The sequence below is a fragment of the Phascolarctos cinereus genome, unplaced genomic scaffold (genome assembly GCF_003287225.1).
Source record: "Phascolarctos cinereus isolate Bilbo 61053 unplaced genomic scaffold, phaCin_HiC Scaffold_2;HRSCAF=192, whole genome shotgun sequence".
Lineage (NCBI taxonomy): Eukaryota > Metazoa > Chordata > Mammalia > Diprotodontia > Phascolarctidae > Phascolarctos > Phascolarctos cinereus.
In genome coordinates this window covers 372,941,540-372,962,630 of record NW_027555625.1, presented here as the reverse complement: position 1 = coordinate 372,962,630, position 21,091 = coordinate 372,941,540, and the positions used below count along the sequence as shown (strand labels likewise).

Genomic DNA, 21,091 nt, shown 5'->3' with positions numbered 1-21,091 from the left:
GAGGCATGGATTTCTTTCCATTGTGTGTTTCACATCATCTCTATCTTGGTATACATCTTCCTAGAAAATTTCCAGAAAGTAGATTGATCCTGATGTGGATCCTAAAATTGCTCTAATAAAGATTAAACACAGTCCAAAGCCTTTCACTTGGAGAGTTTAAAGCTGGGTACAAGCAGCAATTAATCCTGACAGTAGCCTGGGATACTAGGAAGCCAGGTTATTAGCCCTGATGGAAAACCCAGAGAATCAGATCAATTGGCCTGAGGTTTCTTTGCAATCAGTGGCAATATCTGGAGTGAGAAATGTTTAAGCGTATGTGGGCTTAACTAGCCAATCCAGCAGTAAGAGATGGAGGTGCCCCAATAAACAGGTTTGCTAAGAACCCCTTTTTGTGTCATGGACCCCTGCGGCAGTCTGGCGAATCCAATGGACCCCTTCTCAGAATAATTTTTAAATGCATAAAATGACACATAAGATTTTCTTAGAAAAAGAAATCAGTTATATTGAAATGTAGTTATCAAAACTTTTTTTCCACAGACCCTAAGTTAAGAACCCACAGCCTAGAGAGTATTGAGGCATTTGAATTTTGACCTAGGGAATAATGCCTTTTTCACTCATTCTAGTGGGAGAGAGTAAGGAGAGGAATAGTAGTGATCTTTGCCCTTATACATTGATGCCTAGTAACCTGACATCTTAGTAGTATTCTGTACCTGCTGGTTGTCTCACTGTGTTCCTCTTTGACCACCATCCACATTGTCACCATCACATGCATTAGCTTCTCTGGCAGTAGGGAGTGATGGCCAAGCATCCAGCCATTCTACTCTGATTTTGTGTCACGCAAAGAACAAGGGGATACAGAGACTGAAAAGGAAACCTGACTTTAGCAAGTAGAATAGTCTCCTGTCTTCAGGAAGAATGTCCTTCATTGTAATTCCAGAATCTGATCAAATTATAAGAGCTTATAAAACAAAAAAGAAATGAAATGAGAAATACTTTGAGGGTTTAATTCATTTTAATGATAGTCCCTAGACAGCGATTTTGCCTGTTTGACATTTCTGCAGACAAAACAGCCAACTTTCTTATCTCATCCAGCTCAGGCGAAGATCAAGAGAATGGCTGACGCTTCAGCTTGCTGGAGTCCCTCGTCTCCTGAAGTACCACGGGCTCCGGGTCCTTCTCCCCTCCAGCACTTAACTTCCTGAGCCTTGAATGAAGAAACTCAGCCCAAGCCACCAGACATAATGCCCAGCCAAACAGATGAGACAGAAGCAGGCATCTGAGAAATGTGCCTGTTAAAGAGAGTGGGATGGGAGGATGGAAGGGGGTGGAATACTAAAAGGGGCTGGAGATGGGATATGCCAAGGACAGTTCAAAACAAAAGAGTAGAACAGATCGTAACAGGGTCCTAAAAGTGAGACCTTGAGAAAGGAGGAAGAGTAGACCTAGCTTCTTTGCCTAGGACAATCCATTCTAAACTTAGGAAGTCATACTTCCTCCTCATTGTTTTCAATATGTGTCCCTTTGAATAGATTCCATAATCCTACAGAGTCTGGAAATGAGTCCAGCTCACAGGGGAAATTCTTTGGAGACACTTCCTAGAAGACTACATGAACTCTGCAGCATGGTGAAACCTTGCAGTGTATACTCTGGTTTGGTAGACATGCTTTTATGGTTTTTAATAGTCTTGTGAAGGGAGAAGATGTGGGGGTTGTAGTATCCTGGAGGTGGAATGAAATAGGTGGGGGAATGTCATCCTGAACCCCAATATCTCATCCAGTACTTGATGAAAATGGTAACTGCTGCAGCCTAGTTCATTTGGTTCCTCTGCCAAAAAGCCAGTGTCCTCAAGATTGCCATTGCTCCAAGATGGAGAGGTATGTACCTAAGTAAAGTCCACTTCATACACGAGGTTGCGCTGTGCCTCCTGGTATTGCAACCCTGTGTCAATACTTTATAGCATACCCACACAATCAGAGTCTGTGCAAAGTGATATCTCCACACTGTGGAGCTCCTGAAAGAATCCACCATGGAGAGAGGCTCTTTTAGCCCCAGATATTGTGGGAACAAGAAGTCTGACCAGACACAGACACATCAACTACAAATTTTGGGGAAATCACATGAGAAGGGAAGTGTAGTATTTTCACCTTTTTATGATCAAATCATTTTGAAGGTGGTAGCAATGAAGGGGGAAATGCAAAGACTTCCTAACTCCTGTTCTTTACCCCTCTCCCCAGTGCATAAACTCTAAATGTCCTTTGCCTAGAGAAAGCAACTATGGGCAGACAGAGCAGGTATTTCTTCACCTTTACCCAGTTCTCCTTTTTCATCCCAACCTCTTTTCCTCTTCTTTCTGCATCTCTCCTCTCAAGCCTCTCATCTTTTTTTTTCTCTACCATCTTTCCCTTTCCCTTTCCCCTTCTTTACTCTTTTCTCTTGCTTCTAGGGCCAGGGGTGGGCTGGGGATAGTGAAAGGCAGGAGGGGTTGGTTCCCTTACATCAGTGGCTCTCAAGCTTTTCATCTCAAGACCCTTTTACACTTCAAAAAATTAAAGCCCCCCTCAAGAACTTTTGTTTATGTGAATTATATCCATTGATATTGCCATATTAAGAATGAAAACATCTTGATATTATCATGAAAATAGTTTTGACCTGGTAGACCACACTTTGAGAAGCTCTGCCTTAAGTAAATAAACCTGTTTACTTTAGTGCAGGAATTTTGTTAGCTAGGGCTCCCTCTCCTGGCCAGATCTCAGCTTACATGAGGTGAAGGTTTGTTCCTATTGAAATGAGTGTCAACAGATCTCATCCCCCTTAACCCCAAGGCGTTTCTTCCTGGGGAGTATGTCATAAAAAGCACAGATGGACTCCAATCCCCAAATCTTCTCATATTCTTACCTCAGATTTAGCTGTGAGAATCTCCTCCTCTTCTTCCTCCTCCTCCTCCTCTGTCTCCTCCTCCAGCTAATTCACAGAGATGTTAATTTCTGGTGCCATCAGCTGGTATATCAACTCAGACTTTGGGGAAAAGAGTGAAAAAAGAGTTCTCCAGTAAGTGCTAGAGAGGCCAATCCAGCTGGGCTACCCCATCACTCAGATAGATCTCAGAGTTTACCTCCCCTCATATGGGAAAAGCCCCACACCCAGCCTGTGCATTCACAAACATTTTTTTGAGGGGGATCTGGACCTATAATGCATATCAGCAACCCTTCTGGGACTTTATAGGGAGTTGTCTGGGGCAATAAGAAATTTTAGTGACCTGAATTTCATCTTCCTGACCCCAAGGGTCATCCTCTAACTTTTATGTCATCTTCACTCTAGCTGAGTGGAGAATGGAATTACTGCATTATTTGGGGCTGAATAGAAGCTCCTCTTTTCAGGGATAGATGTCCACTGTCTGCCCTGGTACTTCTCCATCTCAGGCCCCTTGGCTACTGGCTCCTGTGCTCACTGTTGTTCCCCCTGTGATTGAACTCTGGTTCCAATACCTTCTGTTCCTGCACTTTCTTCTCATTTTCCTCTCGAACTGGGTCGTCTAGCCAGCTTAACTCCTGTGGTGAGAAGACCCACTGCAGGGCTTTCCGGATCCCCACCAGGCCCAGCAGCTGTACCAGGAGCAAAGTGCCTGTCAGGGAGCCACCCTCCATGACCTTGCTCCAGCCTGTCTTTCCAGTACAATGCTCTCTCCATCCTGCACTCTGCTTCTGCCAGGCTGGTTCACTTGCTGTACCCCATGCCTGGCATTCCATCTTCTACCTCCCTACCTTTGCCCAAGCTATCTCTCAGGTACCTGGAATGCTTGCTTGTCCTTACCTTCAGTTCTCAGAACCATAGCTCCCTTTAAGGCTTTAGCTCAAGCGCTACCTCCTTCAGGAGGCCTTTCCTTATTCCCCTTGTAATTACTATCTTTCTTCTAAATTGCTGTGTATTTATTTTGCGTACATCAGTATTTACTTATCTGGGGACATTTTGTATCCCCTCAGTAGAACATCAGCTCCTGGAAGGCAGAGGCTGTCTCTTTTATATATGGATCCCTACCCAGTACCTTGAACTCAGTAGCTGCTTGATAAATGCTTGTTGATGAAGGGGGTGGGAGGAGGGCTATTAGATGCCAGTCTGTATATACCACTTCACTGTATGGCTGGAACCAAACTTTTCTCCTTTCTCTCTTTGATTTCCCTAAAGATTGCCTTGGGAACTTTCCTAGAGTCAAACTAATTAACTTAATTTCAATAGCCAGACTTATGACCTGGGAGCTGCTGTGGAAGATAGTTTCTATTTCATGGTATGTTGGTAGAAGAAAGTAGTTTTCCCCCCCTTTTTTTTTTTAGCTTTTTGGTGAGGCTATCGGGGTTAAGTGACTTGCCCAAGGTCACACAGCTAGTAAGCGTTAAGTGTCTGAGGCTGGATTTGAACTCAGGTCCTTCTGACTCCAAGGCCAGAGCTCTATTCACTGTGCCACCTAGCTGCCCATAGTTTTCCCCTTTTAGGGAACTGTAAACACCCCACTTATACCACAAAGGTTATGGAAATTGTCCTCTTCCAAACCCTGCTACTGTAAAGCCCACCCCTTAACACCCCCCAAGCCCACTGTCACCATGAGGGGGAACACAATAGCAGCTGCTGTAGACTTGACTGCCCAGAGTAGACCCAAGCAGACCAGCTGTACTGTTGTGAAGAGGTGGATTCGGCTGAGAGGCACATGCCTTAGAAGCAACAGGTCTGGCTGGTGTTTTGCTGGCATCAGCAGCAGCTTCACACGTTCTGAGAACTGTGGGAGAAGAAAGAAAGATTAGGGGGATGGAGGTCTGAAGAATAACTTTTACCCCTTGAAGCCCTGACCATCCAGGAGCACTTTCAGGTGTGATGACTGTACATGAGAAGCCTCTATCCTCTTCTTCTCTGTCTGCAAAAGCAAAACAGAACTATCTCCATCATCCTTTGATCTATAGAATTTGACTCCAGGAGGCCTGAACCCAGGTAGGAGAGCAGTGGGGATCAGGAGAAGAGGAATAAGGCTTTGAGGGATGTGGGGAACAGGAACAGAGGGCCACCCAGACCAAGAACTAGAAAACCAGGACAAAAAAGAGCCTGGGGCTGGGGTGGGGCTGAGAACTGCAAAAAAGGTTTGGAGATCAGGGTTAAGATGAAGGGTCCTGTGGGTGATTCTGCCTACCTGGGTGCTGTTCAGTGCTGCCATTCCCATATAAAAGAAGATGCCATAGAGCACAGGCATAGGGATAAACTGGAAAACCCAAAGAAAGGAGCTGGTTTCAGGGAGCTCCAGTGATGGGGGACAAGAAAGCAGCTGGCCAGATTCCTCTTAGAGGGGTTTGTCTTCAGGCTCTCTCCCCCCTCCCACTCTGTGGGATCTAATGGGGACCTGGGGCTATCAGTGCATAGTGATATCTCCTTTAACTCAGGGGAAGACAGGGTGCTATGTGGGAAAAGTTCTCAACTGGGAGTCAAAACACCCAGGTCCTGGTCCTGGTTCTGTCACTAACTCATTATGTACTTTTGGGTAAGTCATTTAACTTCTCTAAGATTCAGTTTCTTCATCTCTAAAAAGAAGAGCTTGGACAAGATGACTTTTCAGTCTCTCCAGCTTTAGGATTTTATTAATTTTTGAATCCTGTAGCACTTATCACTCAATTAGCACTTAAGATAAGCTCTCCTATGATAGGTAGCTTTGATATTACTATTGAAATACCTTAGGTTGTTATGTACATTTTTATATGTTTATGTCTTAGTTCCCTAAATAGAAGAAGCTTCCAGAAGGCATGGACTTTATCTTATGTTTCTTTTTGTCTCTCCTGTTCCTAGATGGGTGCCTTACACATATGTGTTCAATAAACGCTTGCTTATTGAGAATCAAGAGATTCAGGGGCAGCTAGGTGGCACAGTGGATAGAGGACCAGCCCTGGAGTCAGGAGGACCTGAGTTCAAATCTGGCCTGAGACACATAATACTTACTAGCTGTGTGACTTTGAGCAAGTCACTTAACCCCAATTGCCTCACTTAAAGAAAAAAAAAGAGAGAATCAAGAGATTTTGTTTCAAAGCTGTCCTGGCCTGTAGTTGTACTATTCTCTGAGATGTTCCAGGAAGGCTGGGATAGGAATGGACGTCTCCTTTAAGCTAGACTCTCAGACCCCAACCCAAGACTGTGACCCAGAGGGATAGGAGTAGGAAGGACCTGTTCCCCCTAAGATAACCAGAGGCCCACGAACAATATCTCTATCCCAAAGACTATTACCTTGAGTCCAGGGGCCAGAAAGATGGAGAGACCAGTGAGGATGAAAACAACTAGGCCTGTGAGCCGCTGTTCCCTGTGTCAGGAGTGAGGAGCTGGGGTTAATGGGGCTAAAAATATCAATCATTCCAGCACCTTCTCCCCCCACTCACACCAAAGCTCTTGACCATGCCCTTCCCTCTAGATTCTCATTCACGTTTGGATCTTGAGAAAGAAGAGAAGAAGAAAAGAAACAGAAAGGGACTTTCAGAAACCATTAGCTGTGATTTAAAGAAGCCAAAGGAGCTCCCTTGCCTCAGTCCAAGCACATCTCAAACACCGGCCCCACCTGATGCCCAGGAAGTGGGGCAGCTCCCCAGGAGCACAGGTTGCACTCTCCCGACGAAGACTATCCATATGGGCCAGTGAGATGACAGTGGTGGAGACATACCAGGGCAGCCCAAAGGCTGAGGTCAGCAGCATCAGCATGGCCACCCAGAACAGATCTAGGTGGAATCCAGCACCCTTCTGCAGTAGGGGAAGGACCACATAGACTCCCATTTAACTCAATTTAAGAAGCATTTATTAAGCATCTACTGTCTGACAAGCAGTGGGATAGAAAGACAAAAATGAAAAATTTCTCCTGTCCTCAAGAAGCTTAAATTTTACTGGAAAGCATATAGCATACATATACATAATCAAATAGATGATATGTACAAAATAAATACAAAATTTTTTGGTGAGGGGAAGGGACAACTAACAATTGGGAAAATAAAGAAAGTGTTCCTAGGTTATTCCTACTTCAGTATTCTTAGGGGTTGGAGACTGACAGCCCCAGGGCTAGAAGGGACTGTATCCTGGGGAAAACTAGGCATACAGGAGTAAGGAGGCAATCTCACCTGAAGCTGGTACTCCTTTCGGTTAAGGATTACAGCAGTAATCTGCTGGTCCATGAAGACAAGAATAGACATCAGAAGGGCTGGCAGAGCTGTAGCCAGGCATACCCACCAGGGATTGGCTCCAAACAATGGCACTAGCCATCTCCGACCAGGATGAGTAGGCTGTATGTGATAGAGGTAGAGAAAGGATGGAGTGGAGAGTCTCCACAAAGGTATCTTGCCCCATAAACTCTGCCCCTGCTTGACCCCCATTGCTTCTCAATGAGGAAACTCCTTCCCTTTCCCTCTCTTCTACTGAATTGAGGACCTGGAAGAGCTGGTGTACAGGTCAGATAACTAATAAAGAGTAGCACGTAGATGGAGGGCCTGAGCTAGGGGACTCTGAAGATTGTCCTCCTACTGCTATTGGAAGATGACAAGGGACTGGTGAAAAAGGACCTATACATGCCATCTTGGGACCCAGGGTGTGTCAACCCAAGTTCAGACCTGCCTAGAAGCCGGAGTCTGGGGCAGGACTGGGTGTGGTAGCGTCAGCTCTGATTACAGGAGCCAGAGAAGTGCTTGGGGAGTGGAGACTTGGTGAGGATAGAGACTACTACTTCTGAGTTCCTGAACCCCCAAAGCTTCTTGAACAGGAGTTCTTTACCTCTTCCACTGGAGGCCCTATAGGATACTGGGACCCATGAGATGGAGGAAGACTGTCAGGCACAAAGGCAAAATCTGTCTGAGCTAAGCCATATCCCATACACCTGAAGGGCCCCTATGTTGTGAAGGCGTGGTCTGTCCTGCGCCTTCTAAACTACAAAAGTCAGCTAAGGGTATGACAATCCTCAGTTGTGGGTTACAGAGAAAGGAGCCCAGAATGAAGGTTGGAATTTAATAGAGGGAGTCAGGGCTAGGACCGTGGCATCTCAGAATCCACCAGGGTCCTCCTAGAAGCAGAAAAGTGGGAGTAGATAATAGAGCAAAGGCTTGGGGTCTTCTTATTTAAATTAGCAGTTCCAGGTCCAGAACTGAAGTCATTAGGATCCTTTCCTTCTTCCTCTCCACACGTACTATGTGCCCACTGGGCACACACCCCTGCTGTCCACTCCCTCTAGGACCCTTATCTCACCTTAAATTCGATGGGCACTATGAGCTTGGGAGTGCTGAGGCCAAGGGAAGCATCCAGTCCACAACCTAGCAGGATGGCCAGGACCGTGGAGAAGTCACTGATCACCTTCCGTACCTGGTCACACAGGATTCAATCCTGATCTGGCCCTTCCAAGTCCCTGCCCCCATATCAGAGAAGCAAACTAAAACACCCTTTTTTCCTTCCCCCATCCCAATGTCCTATGTAACTGACGTCTTCTAGAATAGTTGGGATGGGGGAGTGAGTAGTGTAGAAAGAGATACTTACCTTGGAGGGGAAGAAATGGCTGGATTTGAAGTGCTTGAGGATGGTGGCACAGAGGAAGGTGGCAAAGAAAAGTAAGAGGGAGAAAAAGGCAATATCTGGGACAGAATGACAGCCAAGACCTCTTGGTTGGCCTCCTCGAAGGGCACACTCAGGTGGGGATAGCAGAGACACATTTGCAAGGCCTAGGACCTAATTTGAAGAGGAAAAATGGGGGACAGGAAAGCTAAAAGGAAAGTCCAACTCCTTGGACACATCTCCCTGGGGAGCCCCTTGGGGTGGGGGTTGGAGATGGGAATAGAAGGCCCCGTGCCTGCAAGAACTGCTGAGCTACATGAGTGGCATGTGAGGGCAATAGGGAGCGAGCCAGGAAGCACTGAGTTCCCTGAGGCCTGCCCCAAGAATCCCGTAGTTGCTCCCATTGCCACCCAAGAACTGTCTCCCCCTGAAGTTTGCCTCACCATCCTCAGAGCAGCATCCTTGTTCTCTGGGCTCTGCCCCTTCCACAAAGACATGTTCCCTGGGGGAAAAGACAAAGTAGCTGGAAATCAGAAAGAGAAAATTTCAGCTTCGTGTAATGTATCGGCTCTTAATGATCAGAGCTTTCCCCAAAGGGAAGGGGTTGCCCTGGGAAGTAGCAGATTTCTCCCAAACATCCTTCTTCAAGGAGGGCGCATGAGCACTGAACAGGTGTGTTTGCAACTCTCTAAAGTTAAAAAAAGCCTTGGCACTCAGTCACCTATCTGAGACTAAGTTCTCCCTGTGTATTGTGCCTGTCACCCATTGATGGGACAATCACACTTCTGATACCATCTATGAGGGTCATTGGACAGTTTCCCCACCAGCCCATCTCCCTTCTGCCCACCTTTTGTGTCTGGGAAGTAACAGAAGCAGCCAGAAGGGGCAAAGCCAGTATCTTCAGAGAGGCCAGGTCGGTAGATAGGGTAGGCCTCCGTAAGGCTCAGCATCTTGCCAATGGCGTCATAGATGAAGATGAGACTGATAAGGGCACAGAAACCTTCTTCCGTGAAGCGGGTGAAATAACGGACCAGGACACTGGCCTCCGTGGCCACCAGCACCAGGCAGAAGAATGCCACCCAGATCCCCACCCACAGACGGAAGGGCAGATAGTCTAGGCCATGATCCCTATTAAGTGGGAGAGATGGGAGAAGATTCAAGGGCTCTGACTGAGTTTATCTGTAGTCCCTACTCTGGGCCTGGCCTCCCCAGGTGGGTGTCCTATAACTCCCTGAAGGGCAGAGGTGACTGCTTCCCAAAGCTCTCCCACCCTCCTTACTTCCACAGGGCTCTGTAAAAAGCATGGCTAGTGCAGTGGCTATTCCCCAGGTGGTAGCTGGGGGTTCAGTGGGAGCAAGAGGACAGGAAGCTACTTCTAATTCAGGTTTGGGAATTCCCGTTGGGCACAGTCTTGCCCTGGATTGTAAGAGAGGGTAGGATAGTGGGGGTTGGGGGGTGATGTTCTCTTACCTACTAAAAGCAAAGAGTATCCTCTCAAAGACAAGGACAGGCCCTGTGCTACTGAGAATGGTAAGAGGCTGTCCTGCAAAGAGGCAGAATATGGACCCCGCCACAGCAGTACCCAGAAAGCTCTCCAGCACACCCTGGTCAATAAAGTAAAGTGGGTACACTTCACTTCAGGGCCAGAACAAGCCCCCTCAGACCAAAGCAGCCCTCAGTAGCCTTCATGAGAAGGGGATGAGGGCAGACAAGAGGGCACAGACTTCCTAATGTCTATCCTCTACCCTAACTCAGATACCCCAGTTTTCTGTGCTAGGGTCACTTGCTCCAGAAGTCATCTCTCCCTCCTCAGAACCCCCATAGCTCATTTTATTCAAATGAGCAAGGGCCTAGGTTTAAATCCTGGCTGGGCTACCTGCAACCTGGGCAAGCTGAGTAAAACTAAGACAAGGAAAGTTAAGGGTAAAAGTGGGCCACTTAGCTAGGAGTTCTGGGTCTGTGCTCCCTGACTCCAATTTCCTTAGGAAAACTACATGGTCAGAGGGCTACCACCCCCTACCCACCTGGATATTATCAGTGGCATCACCCAGTAGCCCTCCAAAGGTGATAGCATTGGTGATCGTGGCCAGATAGATGTAGAGTATAGCAGAAAAGCTCTGGACATCCAGGGCATCCGAGAAGTCACTCAGGTACCAGGTGGCTTTCCTTCTTATATCCTGCACCAACCCCCCAAACAGCCTATCCTCCCCCACACCCATCCCAGGCATCAGATCAGGCACCAGTACCCTCTTCCCACTCCAGTCAGGTTGTGCAGGGTTCCCTCTAGGTCACATCTGGCAAGTCCATCCCTCTGTACCCTCTCAAGAGTTCCAGTCTCTACACCCTTCCCCAACTACTACTCTCCTGGTCTCATGTACCCCTTTTTTCCCTTCTCCCTTCCTTCCACTTCCTCTCTCCCTTCTGGCCCACACTCACCTCCCTGTCCTCTGGAGCTCTTTGCTAACAGCCTGGGGCTCATGCTCATAGCCATGCCTATCCCTCTTGGAGTTAACATTTCCATTGCAAGAGTCCTTGGACTCCTGGAGCCGTAAAGGAAGCCTACCAAGGGAAAAGACTATGGGGTTTGTTGAGTCATGCTGATTGCCGCCCCCTGGGAACTCCCCCAACTTCTGGGACTCTCAGATGTTGGCTCACCCCACCCCCTCTCCTGCTATGCCCAGGATGTTGCCAAGTCTTGTTGATTATGCCTTCACAATCCCTCTCACATCCATTTTCCTCTCTCCATTCACACATTCTCCACCCTAATGTATCACCTCTCACCTGGACTATTGCAACATCCTCCTAATTAGTCTTCCTGCTTCCAGTCCCACCCCTCTCTATTCATCTTACACACAGTTGCTAGATTAATATTTCTAAAACATTGCTTTGACCACGTCACACACACACATTCTCAAAAATCTTCAGTGATTCCTGTTGCCTCCAGGATAAAATACAAAAAACTTCAGTCAGGCCTTTAAGGCCTTCCACCCTTCTGGTTTCCAGCTCAGCTGGCCTACTAGCTGTTCCTCATACAAGAAATTCAGTCTCCCATTTCTATGCCTTTGGTCCAGAGAATGTATTTCTTCCTCACTTCTGCACCTTATAATTTCCAGCTTCCTTTAAGACCCAGTTCCAATACCTCTGTGAGGCTTTTCCTGCTGCTCCCAAATGTTACACTCTTTTTCTCTTTGTATATTTGTATATAGAGACAGCTAGGTGGTACGTTGAATAGAGCACTGGGTCTGGAGTCAGGAGGATCTGAATTCAAATTTGACCTCAAACATATACTAATTGTATGACCCTGGGCAAGTCACTTAGCCCGGTTTGCCTCAGTTTCCTCATCAATAAAATGAGCTGGAGAAGGAAATGACAAGCCACTTCAGTATCTTTGCCAAGAAAATGCCAAATGGGGTCACAAGGAATCGGACATGACTGAATAACAGCAGATTTTTGAATATACTTTTTCTTTACTTATATATGTATATGTTGAACATACACACATAAGTAGAATGTGAAGGCATAGACTGTCTTTCTTTTTTTGTTTTTTTTGTTTCATTTAGTTTCAGTTCGTATGCTCAATACCTTGCAGTGTGCTAGGCATATAGTAATTGCTTCGTAAATGTTTGTTGAATTGAATTGCTCTGCTCCCTGGTGGCTACCAATGGCTACTGCATACGGTTTTTCCTCACAGATTGAAGTGGGTGTTCCTTTTTTTTAAACAAAGTCTAACCTTCATAACCTCTAACCAAAAAATTATTTAAATTTAAAAAAATAAAATACTACATTCCATAAAACTGTGAACACTAAGTTATTTTTACTTTAAAATACATATACTAACTGTAAAATGACAATAAAGTGTCCTGTTTGCTTCAATGTCCCCTTCTTGATCTCTTGCTTTTTTGTATGTTCTTTCAAATTGTGTTGCAGTTATTATTATTGTTTTTTACATAGTTATATATTAGGATTTTTTCCTACATAGTTATATAGTTATAGTCAAGGTATATAGCCTTCAGTGGGAAAAATCTCATCTGCTGGGGTGGCTAGGTGGTGCAGTGGATAGTGCTCCAGCTTTAGAGGCAGGAGTACCTAAGTTCAAATCTGGCCTCAGATACTTGACACTTACTAGCTGTGTGACCCTAGGCAAGTCACTTAACCCCATTGTCTAGCAAAAAAAGAAAAACAAGAATGTTATCTGTTTATGCCTTCCCTCTGGACTGCTCCAAGCATCTTCTCCTATTTCTTTGTATTCATATCTGCCAATTCTTGTAGTACAATTTTATTATATTCATATATGCCACAATCTATTTAGCAGTTCTCCAGTTGTTGCATGCTTGAGTTCATCCCACTTTTTCAAGATTACAAATAAAGCTGCTATGCATATTTTTGTATAAATAGGTTATCTTTTCCCTCTACCCCTAACCTCCATAGGCCACAGTCCTACCATTAATGGGCCGAAATATGTGAGCAGTTTTGAAGCTCTCACCATATCATGCTGAGGTGCTATCTATAAAAGATTGCTCCAGGTGGGCAGCTCCACCAGCAGTGTAGTAGTTGAAATGTTTGGGGTTTTTTTTACTATCTTTGCTTATTTAAGGTGGTTCCTTAGAGTTGTTTTAATTTGCATCTCTGACAGTTTGAACAATTTTTCAAGTTGTGATTGACAATTGGTGCTTCCTTTTTAGAGATTTGTTTGTCAAAATCCTTTGACCACTCACTTATCTACTGAGCCAACTCTTTTCTCCATCAGTCTGCCCACAGGAATCTATAGGGGATAGATCTATGCAGAATGAAGGCCTCCTGCCTCCTCCTCCCTTCCCTTCCGTGTACCTCTTGTGCAGAACAGACAGGCACTTTGACGGAGAAATCCGTTCTGTGAGGTCTCCTCCGCCAGGGGGCAGCACCATCACCTCTCCTAAGAAGACATCCACTGCAGAGGCAAGGTCTTGGGGACTGCTAGCCTGGCCAACTGAACAACGAAACCGCTGTGGAGGTAGAAAGGAGGAGTTAGGCCAAAAGCAACAAAACTTCTTTGATGCATAGGCAGAGGTCAAAAAGAGACAGTGAACAAATAAAGTCTTACTGTTGATGTTTTTAAAATTTATATATTATTCTTTTTCCATGGAAAAAAAAACATAGTTTGGGTTCTGATTTTTGTTTACCTGATCACTCAGGAGAACAGCTGCGGCTCTGCCCATCTCATGATAGCCTTTACCCAGGGCTGGGGGACCGAGGATGATGTAGATAAACCTGGGGCAGACACGGGGGGGGAGGTAGAGCAAACACAGCATGGTTTTCCCGATTACACAACGCTGACCCCTCTTCCCAAGCACATATTCCAGCATGTCAATTCTGAGTTTAGTCACCTGGGATCTGAGTTGGGCAACAGTGCCAACAACTGACATTGCTATAACCCTTTAAGATTTACAAAACACTTTCCTCACAACAACCCCATGAGGACAGTATTACAAATATTATGATTCCCCATTTGACAGCTGAAGAAACAGGCTCAGAAAGATCAAGTGACTTATCCACAGCCACGGCTAGGAAGAATCCAAACTAGGATTTGATATCAGTTCTCCCCACTCCTGATTGCCACCCATCTAACTCACTCCTTATGCCTCCCCCAAAGATTTACTTCCCAGTTATACTTCTGACTCTCTGGCCCTAATGCCCAGCCTATACCTGATGGGTAGGGGCACTTCTGTCAAAGTCCCCAATACGACTGGCTCTGGAAGATGCACAAAGACTCCCAATCTCTGGGTCAGGAAGTCCAGCTCTCCAACCAGCACAGCTGCAGCCTCGGTCCCAGGGGGCAGCTTCTGCCATAGAGGGCTCTGTAGCTGGTGCATTGGGGGGGGCACAAAAGGTGAGGGGCTGCTTGGAAGGGAATACTCATGGAAGGCAGTGAGTTGGGGAAGGAAGAATGAGACAAATCATTGCTAGTGAGAATCATGGTTTTAGTGGAAGAGGCTGTGAGACCTCCCCTTTCTTGCTCACAGAAAGAATTGTTTCCTCCCACTCACCGGTGCCCAGGCCCTGCTGTGAATGTGGGGAGAGAGGTGAATGTGGGTACCTATAACCATCCCCTCCAGTCCTGCCTAAAGGTGGGAAATTATACAAACCTGTTCCTTTAAGGGTGGCTCCTCAGCAGAAGAAGGCATCTCAGTAGGATGCCCACCTGTAAGGGATGTTATAAAGGATGTTCCTTTATGGGGTGGGGAAATTGGGCTAAATGACCCATGTGATCCCTTCCAACTTTAAGGTTCTATGATTCTCTAACTGATGACTGCAAATGTGGGGGCAGCAGGCTTCAGCTCAATATAAGAAACAACTTTTGAGGGATGAGAATTGTCCAGCAATAGAATGAACTGACATAAAATAGTGGGCTTCCTATCACCAGATATGTGAAAGCAAGGGGCAAATAAATGAACACTCATCATAGGGGCCATAGAACAAGGGTTCTTAGCCTGCTCTGTCTGAGAACTACTTTTTTTTTTAATTTGATAACTGCATTTTGGCATAATTGGTTTCCTATGTAATGTGATGAATTTTATTTTGTGCTTTTAAAAACTTTTTTTTCCTCAGGAGTATATAGGCTTTACCAGACTGACAAGAAGTCTACAAATCCTTGCTATAGGGGGTATTTCTTTATTGAGTGAGAGGTTAAACTAAATTACTTTTAAGGTCTCTTCCAATTGAATGATTCTAGGACTCCCTGAATTTGTAGGGGAAAAGGTCAAGAGAAACCCATTATACAAACTTCCCACCCTCAAAACACAGAAATCTTCCTTGTTCTCAGGAATATTTTTCTAGGAATTCACTTGAAGAAGCTGTACCCTCTGAGGATTTGGGGGAGAGGTCTCTTACCCCTGCAGAGACTTGTACCAAGTCTCCTGGCAGCTGACCAACACATGGGCTGCATGTGATGCCGAGGTCTCTGGAGCAGGACCAATTTCAGCCTCTCTCTCACTTCTGGGTTCAATGCTTCCACCCTGGTCACCTGTTCTGGGGGAAAGAGACACAAAACTCTACTTTCTGTTTCTGCTTCTTGTTCCAGGGGCTGTTCTCTCCCCTAATTACTTCCACTCCTCTTCCTCATTAACTAGTGTCTTTTTATTCTAGCTGGATTACCATGTAATCATATTCTAATTCTGGGAGAATTTGAGAAGGGGGGGGACAATAATGGTGGTCATCTCTCTATGTTTCCATTCTCTGAAATCCTGGGAATACCCAGCCCCTTCCCACAATCAGTGGAAAAACATCCCTATGCCTGAGTTTTAGGGAATGCTGAATCCATTTTAGAGGACTGGAGTGAATCTGGGAAAGATTGCATGATCTAGCCCTAGCTTTGCTAAGGGGTGGGGAGTGGGAAGCTCCATGCTGTATGAGAGAGTCACTCCCAGTATTTGGAGGTCTCATAAAAATACCCCAAATCTGGAAAAGTTGGGGGACCCTCTCTGGAGTGGGAAGCTATAGGAATGAAGATTTGTAGACATATCCCTGCTTTGGTCCATCCACTTCTCATTTTCCCTGCATACCTGTTAGTTCAGAGAGACTTTGTACAGGACAGTCTAAAAGCACCAGGCCTGTGGTCAGCAGGGCTCGAAGTTCAAAGATACTTGACAGGGACAGGATGGGCAGATGTGGCCTGCTCCAACGTCTGGCCTCTAGGTCTAGCTTCTCTTCAAACAACATCCATCTGAGGGTGTGCAGAAGGGAACAGCGTCAGGCTCCAGGGAGCCCAAATACCCAACCTCTCCTCCCCTCTCCCTCCCCTCCCCACCCCTCACTGCCCTGGGTAGAAAATAGGAAGGAAAAAAAAAGGACACACCCAGTTCCCCTAATAAAGATCTGATGAGGATAAGAGGGGAGAGAATAGAGAATGTGGGAAGTGACAGTGGCAAAAAAGGTAGCACCCTTTCTTTGGCTATTAGAGTTCTGTCTTCTCCTCTTCCCAAACTAAGCAGTTGAGGAAAGAGAAAGTATGCTAAATGGTTAAAGGAATAGGAAGCCCAGGGGAAGTAGTAGGGCCGAGGGTCCTTAAACAACTCACCTGCCTGTTTCCCTCCATTCCTGGTTTTGAGGGCTTCCCAGGAGCTCATTCAGTTGAATAAAGAGGTAGGGACTCCCTACCCCTCTTTGCTTCCTCCCTTCTTCTTCTGAGGGGCCTAGATGGGTAGGGCTATGGTTGCTGCCTGAGTCCCTCAGTGGGGAAGTCTCAGGATCCCCAAGGTATTCAAGCTCCTGTTCCGGTGGCCTCATCTAGCCAATGGGCAAGAGAGACAGTGAAACTACTCAGTCTTGTGTCTGTCTGGTGCAGAGTCCCTAAGCCTGAGTGACTTAGGGAGCTAAGCAGCTTACCTTAAAAAGGGGGCCCTTCCAAGATCCCAGCTGAATGAGGTACCACCCCTTTGCACCACCTCCATTCCATCCTACTCCCAATAAACACATACACAAATAAAAACACAGCAGTCCCTGTTGACCCTGGATCAACCCAGCTCAGACTATTCCATTATCAACAACACTAACCACTCCTTCCCTACCCCAGCTTGTGTGTTTGTGTATGACTATAACTAGCATCCCTGACTCAGGGAACCCACTTGTCTAAGTCTGAGGGACTTTTCAGAGCCCCAGCTCTTCCCCTTTCTCCCAGGAGGAGACATGGGCTTTTGGATGGGTTGTTGTGTATAAACAGTAGGAGGTAGTTGGGTTGGGAAAGCCAGCATGCTTTCATATCGTACCTCCCCTCCACTCTGGACACATTGTAACCCCCCTCCTTTTCTTCCCTTTATTTTGTGTCAAGTGCAAACAATAAATGTCCAAGACTGTTTTCAGTGTCATCAACTCAGTGGGGGTAAGAAATAGTCACATTTAGGGAGAGAGCCGAAATAGGTGTTCATTGTGTAACAGGAGATCATAAATGGTAAAGCCAGGGTTTCTGGAGCAGGAATTAGGAAGGACAGAATGACTTGAGGGGGATGGGAGCAATCACTTAAATTTTTAAAAATTTTATTTTTATTCTGAACTTAATGAACACCAAATATAATAATTTGCATATACGTGATAGAACAGAAGATGAGAATGACACGTGAATCCTCTCTCATTATGTACAGTTTGCTCTTCTTTTTAAGCACATCAATTCAATTTGTAGCTTCCAAAGCTATTCTGCTTTTCTCTTCTTTTCTTTGCATGAACACACACACAAAGATGTCTCAATGACTGTTCCTTTTTTTTCTTTTCATTTTCTTTTTTTTTCTATCCTGTCCCTTCCCCATTAGGCAAAAGAAAAACAAAGTCCTTATACCAGATAAGCACAGCAAAGCAAAACAAATTCCCATATTGATTGTATCCAAAAAAATGTCTGTTACCTCTCTGTCAGGAGGTGGGTAACATCTTTCATCATTAGTCCTCTAGAATCATGATTGGGCATTACACTGATCAGAGTTCTTAAGTCTTTCAAAATTGTTTTCTGCCCTTGTATGCAGTTCTTAGTCCCTAGTAACCAGATTTCATGATTATATTCTCTGCAAGATGATATCCCCAACAGCACAAAGGATAGAGAGTTGGCCTTGGAATCAGGATATCCTGACTCTGACATACTGACTGTGTGACTCTGAGCAAGTCACCGAACTTTTTGGTGTCCCATATAGCTTTATAAAACTATAACTGTACAGTAGCCACTATTTGCATTGGTAGAAATAGTCTCCTTACAGGGAGTTCCCTCTAGTATTTTTTATTAAAAAAAAAAAAAAGATTGTCTCCACTACCCCTAAGTTGAATCAGAGTGCCATAGGAACTGGGAGGAAAGGATATCCAGAGTGTGGTGAATGGGGCTTGAGTATGAGTCATTCTCTCTCCAACCTTGCCTGAAGTGAGGTGTGTGTGTGGGGGGGGGGGTCACAGGAGCAAAAGGAGGAGCTACATGACTGGACTGAATCAGACACAAGGGAGAACCCTAACCTGAGGATTGCTAGAGGTCGGAGACATTGGAATGTGTGTATAGGAGGGGAGGGAGGAAAATGAGTGAAGGAATGAATAGTAGCAGAGTGGAAGTATTTGTAGGGAGAGGACCTGGGTTTGCATTTCAGCTTTGCTTCTACCTGAATGACCTTGGGCAAGTCATCTCACTTCTGTGAATCTCTATTTTTTCCTGTGCAAAATGAGGGGAACACATCCGGTGCTGGAGCAATATTTATTCACTGTGAAGAAGTGGGGCCAGAGGACCAAGATTATTGAGGTAGTAAGTGACTTGTTTGGTCCCAAGGGGCCACAGGGACAGCAGTGTGGGGTGGTCAACTGTTTCTGTCCATCATATACATTCACTGATACTCTCCCAAAGAAGGTGAGCCCCCTGCCCAGTATCACCCAGCATTCCAATAGCAGAGCCCAGCATATGATACCATATCAAGGAACCCCAGGTTCATATCCTTATGAATAGCAAGTTTGGTCATAATAGCCACAAGTCATTCTATTCAGCAAACATTTGTTCTTCAATACCTACAATGTCTTGGTACTGGAGCTACAGGGTCAAAGTCAGAAGAGTTCCTACCTTCAATAAGTTTACATTGTGCTACTTGACCAAAAGGTCAAGTATCTCCCCTGAGCTGACTTGGGAGCCCCCAGGACTTTGGCTGGCGTCAAGGAGAGCAGGATGAAAGACCCAATGAGATAAGCAGAATACAGCATAAAGCCAAAAGCTTTGGAGTCTCAAGACCTCTGCCTGTCTCTTGTTGCCTATGTGACTTCCAGAAAGTCATTTAACCCTCTGGCTGTTTTCTCTGTAGAATGAAAGGGTCAGGCGAGAAGGTCTCTAAGGTCATCTCCTGCTTTAAATCTGTGATTTGGTGATTAAGTAAATGCTTTTTTGAAGTCCCATATAATTGCCTATAGAAGCTGGAGGCACATCATATGTACTTCTCTCGATGGCCACTGGAGGGCAATTCCTCCCCTCCAACCACCCCTACTCTAGTTTGCCTGAGCAGACAACATCTCCCCTGCACCACTCCCTACTCCCTCTCTTTCCCTAGGCAAGACGTTCCATACCACTGAGGTGACAGAGAAATCTGCTGGATGGCAGAGTGGAGGTAGAGAAAGGAGAATCAGGCTGTGTAGTTTTTGAGGACTGAAAGTTGGAACTAAAGGGAGAATGAGGAAAGGAAGAAGGATCAGGACATTGTGGATAAACAACTGTAGTGTACAGACCCCTCTCCTCCCAATGCTCTCCCTATCCCTCGGTCTGAGATGATCTTTCCATGACCAAGAGATCAGTTCCCAATCTGTGATAAGTAATTGGAGCCAGGATCACAGGACTATGGAAATGCAAGCTGAATGGGACCTTAAGAAATCATCTCATCCAACCCTCTCATTTTACAGATAAAAGGAAAGTTAGCTCCAGAAAGGTTGTTATTTTCCCCAGGACACATAGGCAGTAAAAATCTGGATTTGCATCCAAAACCTCTAGCCAGAAAGCTATTTTCTTTTCAAAAGAACCAATCTATAGGATTGGACCCCCTTTGCCTCCACCCACTGGTTGCTCAGAACTTCAACCCCCAAGTATGGAAGAGACCCCCTGGGGACTAGGGTCAGAGTGAGTCACCAGATAGTTGGGGAAGGGAGGGATGAGGGCATGGAGAGAGGCCAATTCACTGGTTTCAGTCTGGAAGACGGGTAGGAACTGAAGGCACAGAGAGCCCAGAAGGGCTCTGACCAGTGTCCTTAAGAATGTGCCCAAACATCTCAGGGACACTAAGAGGTTTAGCAAAGCTCAGACTTGCCTGCAGGTCTGAGGTATGGGGTGGGGGGTGGGGGAAAGAATGAGCTTCTACCTCCCAGGGACCAGGGCTAAACTGGTCTCTGATGCATCCTCCTCTCAAACAACGTGGGGTAAAAGGAGACAGATGTTTCAGGCAGAGCCTGAGGAAGGTGGGGCAGGAAAACCTCCCTCTGTGTTTTCCCCTGACCTTGTACGTTGGTACAGTACAACCTAGTACATAGTTACCCTTCCAAGACATCAATCTCTAAAGCTCCCAAAAGAGCCACAATGAGAAGTGTCAGTTTAAAAAAATGTGAGTCAAAAGGAAATGAGACAAAAAATTGACTCGGTCAGAGGCAACTAGATAAGTGGGGATCTCAACTCAGATGGAGAAAATCAGCTGCCTAACTATGTTCTCTTCATACTGCTCTTGCTGCTTCGGACTCTCAGCACAGCCCTAAATACCCTCCCCAGCTCCTCCCCCACTCCCTTCTATGTGCCATAGGCTCCTGTCTTCATTCTCTGTCTCTTTCTCTTTCCGATCTCCCCTCAACTATTGCTTAGGACATGCCTCCATCCTCCCCTATACGGCCTCAGTTGAGAAAGTCAAAGGCCTGTATTCACAGCCAGGCCATAGACAGTGGAAAGTGGTTTTACTTGCACCCATCTGCTCAGGCCCCCTCCACTACCTCTCTTAGGGCACAGGGGCTGGGAGATAATGTTGTAGCAGCCCAATCCATGAGTGAGTAGAGTCAATCAATCAACTAGCATTTATTAAGTGCTTTCTGTGTTCCAGGT

General features: G+C 45.9%; 1 protein-coding gene across 2 annotated transcripts; it reads right to left on the bottom strand.

Annotated features, from left to right (window-relative positions):
* Positions 1-993: 993 nt before the first annotated feature.
* SLC4A9 (solute carrier family 4 member 9) lies at positions 994-16,838 on the bottom strand. 2 transcript variants are annotated; one of them, XM_021005218.2, is made up of 22 exons: positions 16,595-16,836; positions 16,080-16,240; positions 15,409-15,546; positions 14,664-14,719; positions 14,224-14,381; positions 13,701-13,788; positions 13,369-13,523; positions 10,978-11,100; positions 10,566-10,740; positions 10,012-10,145; positions 9,389-9,669; positions 8,985-9,043; positions 8,527-8,715; positions 8,242-8,355; positions 7,128-7,289; positions 6,578-6,756; positions 6,253-6,325; positions 5,174-5,242; positions 4,595-4,768; positions 3,486-3,602; positions 2,896-3,015; positions 994-1,289 (listed from the first exon to the last, which is right to left on the bottom strand). In XM_021005218.2, exons 1-21 carry the CDS (start codon positions 16,801-16,803, stop codon positions 2,962-2,964), a joined length of 2,868 nt encoding a protein of 955 aa, XP_020860877.1. In that variant the 5' UTR covers positions 16,804-16,836; the 3' UTR covers positions 994-1,289; positions 2,896-2,961. The 2 variants fall into 2 exon arrangements, with proteins under 2 accessions (XP_020860877.1, XP_078006604.1); XM_078150478.1 differs by lacking the exons at positions 994-1,289; positions 2,896-3,015; positions 5,174-5,242 and having other exon boundaries at positions 3,028-3,602; positions 16,595-16,838.
* Between the last annotated feature and the right edge of the window lie 4,253 nt (positions 16,839-21,091).